The sequence below is a fragment of the Solea solea genome, chromosome 3 (assembly GCF_958295425.1).
Source record: "Solea solea chromosome 3, fSolSol10.1, whole genome shotgun sequence".
Classification (NCBI taxonomy): Eukaryota; Metazoa; Chordata; class Actinopteri; order Pleuronectiformes; family Soleidae; genus Solea; species Solea solea.
In genome coordinates, this window is record NC_081136.1 from 1,337,031 (window position 1) to 1,351,604 (window position 14,574).

At 43.0% G+C, this 14,574-nt stretch overlaps 1 protein-coding gene across 3 annotated transcripts; it reads right to left on the reverse strand.

Annotated features, from left to right (window-relative positions):
* Positions 1-12: 12 nt before the first annotated feature.
* On the reverse strand, positions 13-2,943 carry LOC131456562 (oocyte zinc finger protein XlCOF6-like). Of its 3 annotated transcripts, none has more exons than XM_058625003.1 (3): positions 2,735-2,943; positions 1,614-1,995; positions 13-1,321 (listed from the first exon to the last, which is right to left on the reverse strand). In XM_058625003.1, exons 2-3 carry the CDS (start codon positions 1,969-1,971, stop codon positions 21-23), a joined length of 1,659 nt encoding a protein of 552 aa, XP_058480986.1. In that variant the 5' UTR covers positions 1,972-1,995; positions 2,735-2,943; the 3' UTR covers positions 13-20. The 3 variants fall into 3 exon arrangements, with proteins under 3 accessions (XP_058480986.1, XP_058480985.1, XP_058480984.1); XM_058625002.1 differs by having other exon boundaries at positions 1,614-1,999; XM_058625001.1 differs by having other exon boundaries at positions 1,614-2,072.
* Between the last annotated feature and the right edge of the window lie 11,631 nt (positions 2,944-14,574).

Sequence of the window (14,574 nt, forward strand, 5' to 3'; positions counted from 1 at the left end):
TAGTTAGCTTAGCATTAGCCCTAGGGGAGAACGCCTCCGCGTTGTTGTGTAAAACCCCGGAGGACCGCCTCTTTCCGTTTGTGTGTGAGTCGATGGCTTGTGAGCGGCTGCTGGAGCCTGAAGCTCCGCCCACAGTCCTCACATTTAAAGGGCTTCTCGCCCGTGTGGATGCGGACGTGCTTGCTGAGGTTAGCCTTGTCCCTGAATTGCTTCCCGCAGTCTTTACAGCTGAAGGGTTTCTGTCCGGAGTGGATGAGCTGATGCGTCCTCAGGGTCACGGCCTGCGTGAAGCACTTGCCGCACTCGGCGCAGCGGTGCGGTTTCTCCGCTGTCTCCCTGCACTCGTGGCCACTGAGCTCCACCGCGTCGGCAAACTGCCGCCCGCACAGGGAGCAGCTTGGCGGTTTCTCCCTGTGAGTTAACTGGTGCTTCTTCAGTCCGAAGACTCTAGTGAAGCCTTTCCCGCAAGACTCGCACGTGAACAACTTCTCGCTGGCGTGGCTGAGCTCGTGGTCAGTCAGGTGCTGCCGGAGGCGGAACTTCCCGTCGCAGTGGGAGCAGCTGAACGGCCTTTCCCCCGTGTGAATCCTCTGGTGCTTCCGCAGGTTAGCACGGTCGCTGAAGGCCCGGCCGCACACCGCGCACAGAAAGGGTTTCTCCCCCGTGTGAACGTGCCGGTGCGCTGCCAGCAACGCCGCGCTGCCGAACGCTTTGGGGCAAAGCTCGCACTGCAGTGGTTTCTCCTCCAGGTGGAGCCGCTCGTGCTGCTTCAGCTTGGACGGCAGCTTGAAGCCTTTGGCGCAGTGGGCGCAGCGGTGCGGTTTCTCCTCGGAGTGGCTGAGCATGTGTTTCTTCAGATCTCCCCTCCTGGCGCAGGTTTTGCTGCACAGGTCGCACGCAAAGGTTTTCTCGCCACTGTGGACGAGCCGGTGCTGCTTCAGACTTCCCTCTCGACCGAAGCACTTCCCACACACGTCGCAGCGGAAGGATTTCTCTCCGGTGTGGATGAGCAGGTGCTGCCTCAGCGTGTGCACAGAGAAGAAGCTCTTTTCACACTCTGTGCAGGCATGAGTCCTCTCCCGCGATGCCTTGTCTTTGCTGCTCTTCTCTTTGAAAACTTGTTTGCGTGGCTTCACATGCCCTTCGGTCGGGGACGGCGCCCCCTGCTGAGGCTGCACGGACGCTGCTCGGCTGGCATTGCAGTGGCGCATCTGATGTGTGATGACGCCGCCCTTCTTTGCAAATGTTTTCCCACAATACTCGCACTGGTGAGGTTTCTCTCCCGAGAGAGGGGGGGTCTGGGGCACGGGAGGAGGAGGAGCTTAAAAAGAGAGGAAAATACACAGGAAAATATGTTAATATACATTATGAATTCAGCAATTTGTTGTTTGGTCCATAAAATGTCAGAAAAGTCTTGATCGGCGTCTCTAATTATTTCTTTGTTACATGAGCAAAGAAAACAGAAAATATTCACATTTGAACAGCAAAAAAAAGCTTAAAACTTGTTTGTTTTATTTGAAGAAAAACAGCTGGTTATTAATCTTTTAATCATTGCGCTAACCGAAACGTTAAAAAATGACTTCATATCGTAAGAACGACGCCCTGAGTTTTACCTTCACGTCCAGCGTCTCGTCGCTCCAGCGCACTGATGTCACTGATTCCCTGACCGTGTTGTGAGAGGGCGTCCACGCCACTCCCTGCTTCCTCTGAATCGCTGCTCAGTGCTCCTGACTCGATGACGAGCCACAACGCCACATTGTCTGAGTCGCCACCGCCGGCCTCTTCCTTCAACACCACCAGCCTCCCACCAGCACCAGAGAGACGACTATGAAAACCGTCTCCCTCCGCTGACGTGTCGCCCGTCTCCACTGGCTCGACGTCCTCATCTGATTCGACCTCCGCGCTCGAGCGACTCGCACCATTCAGCCGTAGCCGCTCACCGTCCGTCACTCTTGGGTCTTGAGTGTCCATGGCGTCCACCAGGGAAACCGACTGCTGCCTGGAGCCAGGCGGAGACAAAACCGCAGAGGGACGCCGTTATGTCCAGTCATGGAATCAAAGGACAGGCGCACCTGGAGGATGTGACATTTCAGGTAATAATAGATGGTGCTGACTGAGATGTTGGAGACCCCTTTCCAGAAAACCAGACTGAGACACACAGGCTAACAACACAAAGACATAAACATTTAACCCCTTAGCAAAAGGTTCCCCTCATAACATCCACACCTGCTTCAGTCTACGATGTCTTAAGAACATGTTCACGTCTTTATTTCACTGTTACACAGACTTTTCCAACAGGAAACTGAACTTTGTAAACCACTCACTCTCCCACACCAAAGTCCATAGAGAAAAATCAGTGATTTTAGCTCACAAAACACAGGAGCTGCTGGTCTACTGCTGTGATGTTAAAATCACTGATTTTCTCTATAGAGTTTGGTGTAAGAGAATTGATAAAAAATACCAAAACGTGATTCACGTTTTTTTGTCATGCAGGTCTAAAAATGTTGTTTTTTTTAAAGCATCTAAATACTGTTAATCAATTGTATTATTGAACTACTACGTATTTATGTGACAAATAAAGTTTGTATTTGTATTATTTGTTTTTGTAGCTCTTATTCTTTTAACATCTCCCTCAGGAAAATAAAACTTTTGAGTGTGACTGCTCAATTCTGCTGAAAAATAAAAACACGTGTTAAATTGTAAAAAACATTTAGTTCAAACAAACGTTTCTCACCAAAAGGCGTCACATTTCCGGGTTAAACTACAGCAAACGTCGAGTCCAAGCTCAAATAAAGTCCTTCGGTTTCGTTTAATCTGTCTCTTTTTGTCTCTTGTGCGGGTCGTTTTCCGTCTTTTCGCGTTGTTTAGTTGTAAAAACGTGTCTCAGAAAACACAGCTCGTCTCTTCAAAGCTGCTCAGATTACCGCCGACATCTTTGTGGCACCTCTTCCGGGTCGAATTGACGGACGAGGTTTTCAACCAATGGGGATACAAGAAAGTGAAGAAGGGGCGGGGTGAGTCACAGAAACGGCAGGTGCCGTCACGTGTCAAAATTAGAAACTAAATACGAGTTTCACTAATAATCTAATGAAAGAATGAGATTATTTTTAGTTCTGTTGGTGTTGCGTTAAGTTATAGGACATTTTCCAGGTTTTTTTTTATCTATTTACTTTTTTTTATAGTTGTGTTTTTCTGAATGAATGTGATCATTTTAACAGATTTGTTTTATGTCTTTCTGAAATATTGTTTTTTATTTTCCCAGTTCAGTTTTTCTGAATTTCATCTAATTGATCCAGAAAAACAGAGCATACATTTTATTATGTGGTTTTAAATACATCTTCCACAGTACATACTGCTTTACCAAACGACTATTTCACAATATAATTCATTAGAATTAAAGTACAATCAAAACACTCCAGTCTTAGACTATGAAAACCAAATTATTTTTTATTTTAGAGCAAGTAAATAACTAATAATAACTAATACTAATCCGTGGGCAGTTTATTACACGTGTCCTCTGAAATATTACACACTGGACATTTTTATTAAAGTAAATGTATGTATTTATGTCATATGTTTTTGCATATTTTGTTTAAAAACAGCCATATTGAAGTGTTCCCTTCATTGTGTTTGTCACAAAAGTCCGCAGCATCACATTATTTATCGATCGTGTGCTGGATGTAAAGACAGACGTTTAGAAAACTGAGTGTACATATATATGTATATATACATATATGTGTGTATATATACTGTATATACACACGTGTGCAGTTTATCTCTATCCTGTGTGAGAGTGTGATTTCCCTGATCACCACTAGAGGGAAGCACAGTATAAAGGTTGTGTCCTCTGTTGAACGTTCCCTTTCTGGTAGCTTTCACAGTCACAGTTGCAGTTTTTCTCATCCTACATATACTGTATACATACATATATATATATATGTATATATATATATATCTGACCGAAGTTGCAGTTGGCCACCAGGGGGCGACCCCACTCCACTGCTTGCAAAAAAAATTGTGTTTGAATGGGATGAGTCAATGGTCTCAATCACTAATTTCAACCACCATCAGCTTTGTAAATGATGTTCATTAATCATGTTCCAGTCGAGCTCCAGTAGCTGACGTCACTCGACCAAGTCAGTTTTGCCGCATCATCGCCTGCCAACATGGCGGTCCATGACAATCGAGTCACGTCACTTCCAGAGCTCGACAGGAGTTTGGCTGCAGGTGAGAAATCTGAATTTGTGCTTGCACATAATTGATACAATGCTTGTCGAATTGCGACTCTCTCGGGCTTCAGAGTGCACATTTTGCAACCGCAGTACTACGTCCATGCTTCGCTTTTGTCCAGAATATAGATTACAGAAAACAAAGGTGGAGAAAAACACCTGATGCTGAATAATAAAGTCAAATAATCAGCTGTGTTTTTAAAGAGAGAGTTCCTCGCTGTCCGTCTGATTTTTATCCTGATTGTTTCTATTTCCTCAGATACTTGGATAATTGGCTTCTAATGCATTTTTAATGTTCAAACCACACTCACTCTGTGTGTGTGTGTGTAAATATGGAGACTATCCTCTCCTCCTCCTCCTCTTCATGACATATTTACATGTCATTATCTATTCCATACTCAGACCACACTTTGCTTTTCTTCCACACAAAGAATTATGTGCATATGATAAAGGGATAGTTCAGGTCTTTGTGGACGGGCGGTTGAATGGGGGAACTAATTCAGATTAAGTGTATGACAGTGTGAGATTATGTTCATGTGTTCATCTCACTGTTAGACCGACTTTTCTAACAGGAAACGGACGTTTTTAACACCCACACCAAAGTCTATAGAGAAAACCAGTGATTTTAGCTGGCGGGGACACAGGAGCTGCTGTTCACTGCTGCCTCGTGTGGTCACTTTGTGTCACTGAGGTCAATCTGAACCAAGGACTTCAAAGCTCCTGTGTGCTGTGATGTTAAAATCACTGGTTTTCTCTATAGACTTTGGTGTGGGAGAGTGAGTGGTTTACAAATGTCAGTTTCCTGTTGGAAAACTCTGTCTAACAGTGAGATAAAGACGTTGTTCACAGATTTTATGATTTTATGATGATGACGGACGGAGTCTGGCCGGCTCAGAGGCTGCAGCAAGTTGCTCTCGTGCACCTAGAGCTACACCATTCACTGTGGCAGGGAAGAATAAAATGGCCGAGGCGAGGATAAACTCAAATTTGTACTTATTCGCTCACCCAATGACAATCGCTAATGGAATCGGAATCATTAAATTCTTATTAATTCCCATCCCTAGCGCTGACTGCAAATAAAACGGAGCTACGCGTTGTACAAAAGTTCGATGTGCAGTTTGTTGTGCATTAAGGCGAAAAGATCCATAAATCATCTTCATTCATTACTTTTCTCTATGGTCATAAATCACTGACAACAAATGACTGTGTGTGTGCGTGTGTGTATTCCTCATTATTTTCATGTATATATTTTGCCTCACATATTTTTCACACTTGGCCGACTCTGCCTGCGTCGCTGATGTAAAACTGTTTTGCTCTCTTTTAATTTAAAGGGAAATAAAAACATGCACAGCATAATAATAATAATGATGGCTTCACTCAAACATCACAACATCACGTTCATCCATCTCATTAAACATTAGGCATCAGTGGAGAGGAAAATACTCCCTTTTAAGAGGAAGAAACCAGATGACCAGTCTCAGATGTGCCTAGACAGGTTGGGGTGAAAGGAAAAATGGGGGACAGAGGCAAAAGAGAGAGAACAGGAGCAGATGTATAAATCCCATTAAATCCAATTGAAAGTTTCTTCCAATTTGGAATATTTCCAAAATTGCCAAACTAAAGTTCCCACAAGCTGCCTTTTCCACCGCAGGAACATTTCTAATTTCCCTTTTCCACCGTTTGCCCCAAACTTTTACTGAAACAATTACTTACTTTGTGACCTTTAAAAGAAGACAAAGAAAGAAGAACTTTGTCCATCAGTCATATGGAGCCAAAGACAAGGACGTACGATGAGTGGACGGACGACGAGGCTCTTTTGAGCGTATTGGCTGAGGACGAGGTTCGAGTCGGCGTCACAAATCGACCGGGTTTCCTTTTCTGGAGCACTGAGGAGCGATGGAAACGCAAACCACACAGATAACCGGGAATACTTTCCCCCAGATAATGAAGTCCCTGTTATTAAAGTCCCTGGAGATGTTGGTGGAAAAGGGTGCTATGGAAAAATTTCTTGAATTTCACCAGGAATTTCTCGCTCCTTGCAACCCGACAGAGGATTTGTTTCCATAGGACCTGGTATAGGAATAGTACCAAAATAAATGGCCCCAACCGTTCCATTTTTGGTACCCTTCTCTTGGGGTACCAGAGTAATGGTAAGGTACAGTACAGGATACAGGATCTAGACAAGGGGTCTCAAACTCAACTGACCTTGGGGCCTTTGAGCATCTAGTCTGGCCCAAAAAGACAAGATGCTCAGATGCCCCAAGGTCCAACTTTTTGGGATAAAAGCAACTATCATCGGTCACCCCACCTACCAAGTAATGGTACTGATCTTGGTTGAAATGCGAGCCTGACCCAGGACTTTACCGTTCCCAACCATACCATCCTGTATAAACTGAGTGGAAAAAAAAACAAGCTGATCTGTTGCATCGTGTTTGATGTCGTTGACACGGCAGGGCTTTACCGAAGTGTACCACAATGGAAACACGGGTTCACAGAGGCCAACACTACACCACCATTAGGAAGCTTTGAACTCTGGAGAGCACGGATGTCTAACTGCAGGAGGGGGGAAAAAACATAATTTTTTACATCGACTACAACATGAGAAATGCATTTTTCCATTTCACAGAGCCTGTAAATATGTGCGTGCCACGGCTCAGTTGTTTGGTTGTTGTGTGTTTAATAAGTAGAAGAGCTTCCCTGAGGAGGGCAGAGGTCTTGGTTCAGCGCAGCAACAGTGCAGCCTGTCTCTTTACATCATCCCACCGTCAGGAGGATTCGCAAGGCCACGCGGCCTCAAAGCTTCCCTCTGCTCGGCACTCCTGCCTCGACAAGCTTTGTCACCATCTGTGGAGACGTTTGACGACTCAGTCGATTACTGCCGAGACTTAAATACGTGTTTAAACCGGTGGGTTTTTCACTGTTGGCAACAGAACCGCAGAGATTTGACAAATCTGTCCTGGCGTACAAACACTGACTCAGAGCAACAACGTCAGGGACGTGTGAAGGTTTCTACCAAACACACACCTGATAACACGCGTCACGTGACCTGATAACACGCGTCACATGACCATTCATGTGTGAACAGGACGCAGCTGGGTTTTTAGTCAAACAGTGATTGTTTACTTTACAAAAGTGTAATTAACAACCACGCCGTTTTAAAAATGCAAGTCTCTCCTTCTGTTCATCTGCACTAAAACACAACCCTTTAGGTTTTCAAAATAAAAGTCACTGTTTCTGTTCATCAACACTGACACATATCATGGAATTGTTCCACAATAAAATCCTTTGTTTCCGTTCATCCACACTAAAAACACAACTCTTGAGTCTTCAAAACAAAAGCCTCTGTTCCTCTTCATGCATGTTACAAACACAAATTCTGACTTTTCAAAATAAAAGTCTCTCTTTCATTCCATCCACACAAACACATAACCTGGAAGTTTTCAAAATAAAAAGCCTTTGTTTCTGTCCATCCACACTAAAAACACAACTTCTGAATTTTCAAAGTAAAAGTCATAGTTTATGTCCATCCAAACTAAAACATTTCCTGAAAGTTTTCCAATTAAATGCCTCTGTTTATCTTCATCCACACAAAAAACACAACACTTGAGTTTTCAAAAATAAAAACTAGGTTTTTTTTTTAGCATGGACAAACACAATTCCACACTAAAATTTAAAGTCTAAAGTTTTCAAAAAAAAAATCTCAGTTTCTCCTCCCCCTTACTAAAAAACAAACCCCACAGTTTTCCGTTGGTCCACACAAACACTTCAGCAGATCTTAAACACATTCTTTGATTCAGCAGCTGAGGTTTTCAAGGACATGGTAATCTCGTTTCCTGTAATCCTTATCAGAGCTGCACTCTTCAAGTTTGGACAACAGCTGCCAAACAAAGGAAACTTTTAATGCCTTTCAATGACAGTCACACACGTCCTCGCCATCTAAAGGTAATTTAGAGGAAACAAACCACGGTCACTGCAGGGAAATAAAAGCAGGGAGAAAAGAGAGTTTATATTAGTTTACTGTGGAACATTTTCTGTGCCTTCAACATTCAGATACAAGCACACTCTCCAGAAAGAAAAATGGAGCAGGCGACACACTCCAGTGTTTTACATAATTTACATTCCCACACAATTAAAGTGCTTTCTCTTATTAAGTTTTCCAACAGGAAACTGAAGTTTGTAAACCACTCACTCTCCCACACCAAAGTCCATATAGAAAATCAGTGATTTAAGCTCGTGGGGACACAGGAGCTGCTGGTCTAGTGCTGCCTCGTGTGGTCACTTTGTGTCACTGAGGTAAATCTGAACGAAGGATTTTAAAATGCCGAATTTTACAAAATAAGACAGTTGAAGTTAGTGATGGAGGCAGCAGTGGATCAACAACTCCTGTGTGCTGTGATGTTAAAATCACTGATTTTCTCTGTGGGCTTTGGTGTGGAGGAATGCTGAGTTATTTGACCAATTTCGATTGGCACTGATCGGCGTGAGGACATTTTAGCTGATCCTCACAATTTTAATGGGTTTTTTGAGGATTAAGACTAAAGATTGAGGTGAAGGGCAAGTGTGTGTGTGTGTGTGTGTGTGTGTGTCCTCATTATGAATGCTCTACAAGAATGTGTGTGTGTGTGTGTGTGTGTGGAGATAATGTGCCAAATGAGGAGGAAAGAGTGAAAATGTGTTGTTAATAATTCATACAGCGAGAGTGTGTGTGTTGCTGCTTTAAAGACAATACGTTTAAGTTTACTTTATTGTTGTTAAGTGTTAAAAAACACAACGTTATGGCTGTAACTACTGTTCCCTGACGGAGACAAACAAATCATAAGTCACTCTATCTATCTATCTATCTATTTATCTATCTATCTATCACTTCCTGTCACATGACCAGGGTCCTCCCATTGTCTGAAACGGTTGTTTTGAAGTGTGTCTCGCTCTCTGTCGCCCCCTCACTGTCAGTGGCAGCAGCTTTGGCGACGCTCGCTGACATCGTCGACGCCCACAGGATATTGATCCGCCGCTCAAAAATCAATTACAACGACCTTTTTCAAAGTCAGAGGTCACGTCGCAGCTTTTCATCCGGCAGCAGGTCGATGGAGACCAGAGCTCGACTCTGGTGGACCATGATGCATTTAAATTTAAACCCCGCCCACATCGGCGAATCCTCCGAGGAAAGTTTGTAAACCACTCACGCTCCCACACCAAACCCCATGAGGGAAAAGTGATTTTAATATTTTAATTTTAATATCACAGCACACAAGAGCTGTTGATCCACCGCTGCCTCCAACATCAAATGTCTTATTTTCTCACTTTGACATTTAAAATAAATTCATTCAGGTTTATTTCAGTGACACAAAGTGACCACACGAGGCAGTAGTAGACCAGCGGCTCCTGTGTCCCCGTGAGCTAAAATCACTGATTTTCTCTGTGGACTTTGGTGTGAGAGAGTAAACAACAAAAAAACAAGCAACAGAAACAACAGAAAATGTCACGTTCCTGTTTGAAAAGTCATATTCCTAAGATATTGTAGACTTTAGAAAATCATTATTTAAGTGTTTTCACTGAGAACTAGCCTCACACAAACACACATCAGATGCCTCGTCTTGTCTTCAGCTGGACGTTTGTCAAATCAGCCTGAAAAACTCATTTCCACAGCAAACTGAGCTGGAACATAAGCTTTCAGGGGGAAAAAAAAATCTGCGACACCAACTCATCCTGTGAGCCGCTGATTCTCTCCATGCACGTCCACGAGGACTCAAAAACCAGCAGTGTGAAAAATGTCCTGTCTGTTGTTCAGACTGAGCAAATCTGTCTCACGGGCAGAGCGTCCCAAACAATCAGCGGGACAAAAGTGGACATGGACTCAGGACAGAGCTGGACTTGGCAAAGCTTGCAGACTTTGAATGCCAGGACGCTGCTGAGATAAAGAGAGGAAAGTCAATTAAAAACATGTCTCCATGGTAACGGTAATCTCATTGAATTTATATGAGACAGAGACTCGACTCAAACAATCTAAAAATCCACACTAAAACACAATAGCACAGTTTTCAAACTAAAAGTCTGGCAGCGTATGTTCGTCCACACTAGATTACAACCTCTCAGTTCTCAAATTTAATGTCTTGGTAGTGTCTGTTTATCCACACTAAAACTCAGCCCAACACAAAATTTAAGTCTCTTTTGTCTTCTAGTCTTTTTGTTAGTCCACACTAAATCACAACCTCTCCGTTTTCAAAATAAACGCCTCAGTTCATTCACAATAAAACACAACGTAGCTGTTTTTAAAATAAGTCTCAGTCTGTTCATCCACACTAAAACTGAACCCTGCAGTTTTCAAAATAAAATTCTCTGTGTGGTCTGTTCAACCTCACTAAAACTCAACACTGCAGTTTTCAAAAGAAAAGTCTCAGTAATGTCTGTTGGTCCACACTAAAACGCAGCTCTTCAGGATTTCAAAATAAAAGTTAGTTTTTCTTCATCCACACAGTTTCCAGAATAAAAGTCTCAGTTTCTGTTCATCCACACTAAAACGCAGCTCTTCAGTTTATAAAATAAAAGTCTCAGTTTCTGTTCATCCCTATAGCTTTCAAAATAAAAGTATCACAGAGGGGAATTCCCAGACACATTTCTGTAACACGTGTTTTAATGAAAGTCTTTAGCTACACAGCACTAACAGTAATAACATACATTAATAGTAATTATAATAATAACAGTCATTTATAGAGTTCAAGAGTTTTAAGTATGTAGATTATGGATTTCCTCGTCACATGGACACACAGTTCAATTATATCGCTAATGAAGTGTTAGAGCCGGAGAGAGCGTGACCAGTTACTGACCATTTACATGAGCCATGAAGCATCTGCTGCTTATTAAGAATAAATGATGCCAGCGGCAGCTTCAGAGACGACACTGTGAAGAGTGTGTGTGTGAAAAATGTTAATAAAATGAATTTAAAGGTAAATTATGTAAGAAAGTGACTGAGGAGGAAGCGTGGCTTTACTCATAACAGAGGCTCAGCCACTTTTATTCAGAAGACACATTTTCATTTTTCAGTTTATGTTGTGTTTTTGGTTTGGTGTATTAGGGCCGTTGCTCCGCCCACCACCACCCAATAATACAGCTTTTAGAACTTTACCTTGTGGGTTGTTTCCAAACGTCTTCAAGCTTCAGTGACCTCTCTCAAAAATTAAAAATAAAAACCATTTACACACACACACACACACACACACACACGCAGTCAGGTTTCACACTGTGTTGAGCCTGAGAGGAGAAACTGTGACAGACTCGCAGCAGCAGGGAAACTCTCGCCTCAGGAAACTGACGGGTCCGACAGCATCTGTGCGGCGGAGGGGGGAGGGGCAGAGGAGATGTGGCGGTAACCGTAGTAACAGGAGAGACAGAGGAGTTGTTAAGTGAGGCTGTGATCTGTTGTGGAGGGGAAATTGTTTCAAATCGTTACAAACCAGGAGCAGATAGCACCTTGACTAGTTAGCATCGGCTACCATGACCAGTTAGCATCTGCTATATTAGCCACCTTGACCAGTTAGCATCTGCTACCATGACCAGTTAGCATCTGATTAGCCATTATGACCAGTTAGCAGTTGTTATATTAGCCGCTGAGACCAGTTAGCATCTGATTAGCCATTATGACCAGTTAGCATCTGCTTTTATCTACATCAGAACTCTCAGGTTGGAGCAGGGAGCGACCCCAGATATATATGTATATATACATATATGGATATGTATATATACAAATATGTATATATATATATATATATAAATGTATATATTTATATATAATCACGATAAAACTAAACAACGGACTAAGAAACAAAGGAACAAAAAATCTGATGTAATTCATGCATGGACATATATTAAATTCTACAGCATAAGGTGAAATCATGACATTATACAGTACATTTTACTATGTGTATTTCTACGTGTGTACTAATAATATATCACCACATGAGTGATGTATATATGTGGAATATCACTCTGGATAGGGACATATGCTGTATATCATATATATTATGTTTCCATATGGAAGATTTCTTTTGTGCTGTGCTTCTGTTATCGACTGCTGTAAGAGAGAGAGAGAGAGAGAGTATCAAAGAGGGAAAAATAGACACAAAGAGGAGGGAAATAAAGATGCAGAGATACAGCTATTTATCGAAAAGCCACGGGGAGTTAGCAGGAGGCGGCTGGTGATGGTGAGGAGACGGAGAGAGAGAGGGAAATCATTTATTCCAGTCTATATTTTCCCAGGTGACTCACTTTGATGGGATAATGGCTGGTGGGAGGGGACAGAGTCAATGGCTTCGACCTTTTACGACCCAACAATGGAATCTACTTTCCCTGCGAGCCGCCGCGACTAAAAGCAGCGAAAAACACGGGCTTCAGGGCTGCACGTAATAAAGTTGATATCATCATTATGCTGCGAGATTTCCCATGAGCGCTCTGCTGGGAAAGAAGAAGAAAGAAAAATAAGGAGTTCAAATCTTGAAAAGACTACAGTCGTTCCACTGCAGCAGAGTTACAGAATATTTATGTGTTTAGAGATTAAAGATTTAAAGCAGAACTATCCGGGATTTTTACCCCAACAGCTTTAGAGTCACTGTGACGGTTAAATGTCTTGTTGTGAGGACATTGGGGGGACTGTTAGCTCCGCCCCCTACACTAACCTGAACCACCACATCTAAGTACCCAACCCTTGACCAAAGCTCAACATAGACCTTATTCTAACCGTAACCCTTAAAACCAGGTCTTAACCCTGAAAAATCACTTTAAATTTAAAAAGACAAAATGTTGTTTTGTAGGTTTTTTTGAACCTCACAAAGGTATAAATACACACACACACACACACACACACACACACATAGTAATTGTCTTCAGTTTGGCAGCAACTCAAAATAAATGACTTTTATAATCACTGAGTGGAGACAGAAGACAGTCACTGTTTGTTTGTTTGTTTGTTTGACTGAAAAAAACAGATGGTACAAGAAAACACGAGTCAATAAAAACCACGGCAGATCCCTGAAACTTAACGAGGCTAACGCTCTGCTAATGAAACGCCTGCTCAGCTGTTTATCTGTTTACACTGACAGTGACAGTGAGACGCCCGACGTCAGACTCCAGCTGCCATCTCACGATCAATTAGCTTGATTACTTCATTTATTCATACATTCATTCAAGAGCCAGGTTTTTTTTAAAAATGTGTGTTTGACGTCAAACGCCGAACTAAAACAACGATAAACAAATACAAATGAAAAAAGCAGTGGTTAGCCTCCGAGAGAGTGTCTCCTTCCTGTTCATTCACATAGAGGGTGATTAGGAGTTTAGAATATTAGCTCACATATCACCAAACAAACTTCTATTTTCTAACAGTGAAATAAAGACGTGAACATTCTTAATGTGCTCATTTTAGTAGATTAGCTTGCTAGTTAGCCCTAATGCTAACATTACCCACCGTTACTTGACTGGTGAATCTCTGTGGAAACTGGGCGGCTTTAAACCCAGATGTGAGGTCATTTCCTGTTTGGACTTTTGAATTCTGTGGCGACTGGACGACATGATGTGCACACACACACACACACACACACAGAAAGAAAGAGCCGAGAGGCGCAGTTGTGCTTGAATGTAGCGTCAGTTGTTGGACACGGTCTGTGCTTGGTTACACTCGCTCACACCGCTCATATTTACAGAGTTACACAGAGTTACAGCGTCACAGTCGTGGTACAAAGCAGTTTACATTCATGTATGTTTAATAAACCGTCAACCGTCCTCGCATGAACACGCAGAGACATCGTCACCGAGCTTTCGTCCGATTAACTTAAAGCTGGCGACGCGACTTTCACGACTGAAGCGACTGAAGAGGACACGCTAACAGGCTAACCCCGACTGAAAGACTGGGGCTTAACAGTCGACGACCCACTCTTTTTTCATTGGCTGTTGGCAACATGTGTTTGCAGTCGGGTTGGTACTCGGTTCCCCCTGCACGACTGCGTCCAGAGTCAGAAACATTCTAACCACCAAAATACACGGGTTGCAGGAACGGTTGTGTTTGAGTCACGTCCGGTGCGAGCACAGCAGCTAGCAGGCTACTCGGCGCGTTTGTTCGTTGTGTTTGATTTCATTTTTCAATGTTTGCACCAATGAAGCAGCGCGCTGAAAAACAAAGAGCCACTTAGGCGGCAGCTAGCCTGGCTAACGTTGTCACCTCCCACTTTCAAGAGGCGTGGCCCATGGTGAAGGCGCATCTGTACACATATGGACAGACACACAACCGATCAGTTCAACGTTAAGCGAAACACATCAACAAACGTGCCAGTGATAGTTTTCTGGTGTCCGACGAGCGTCT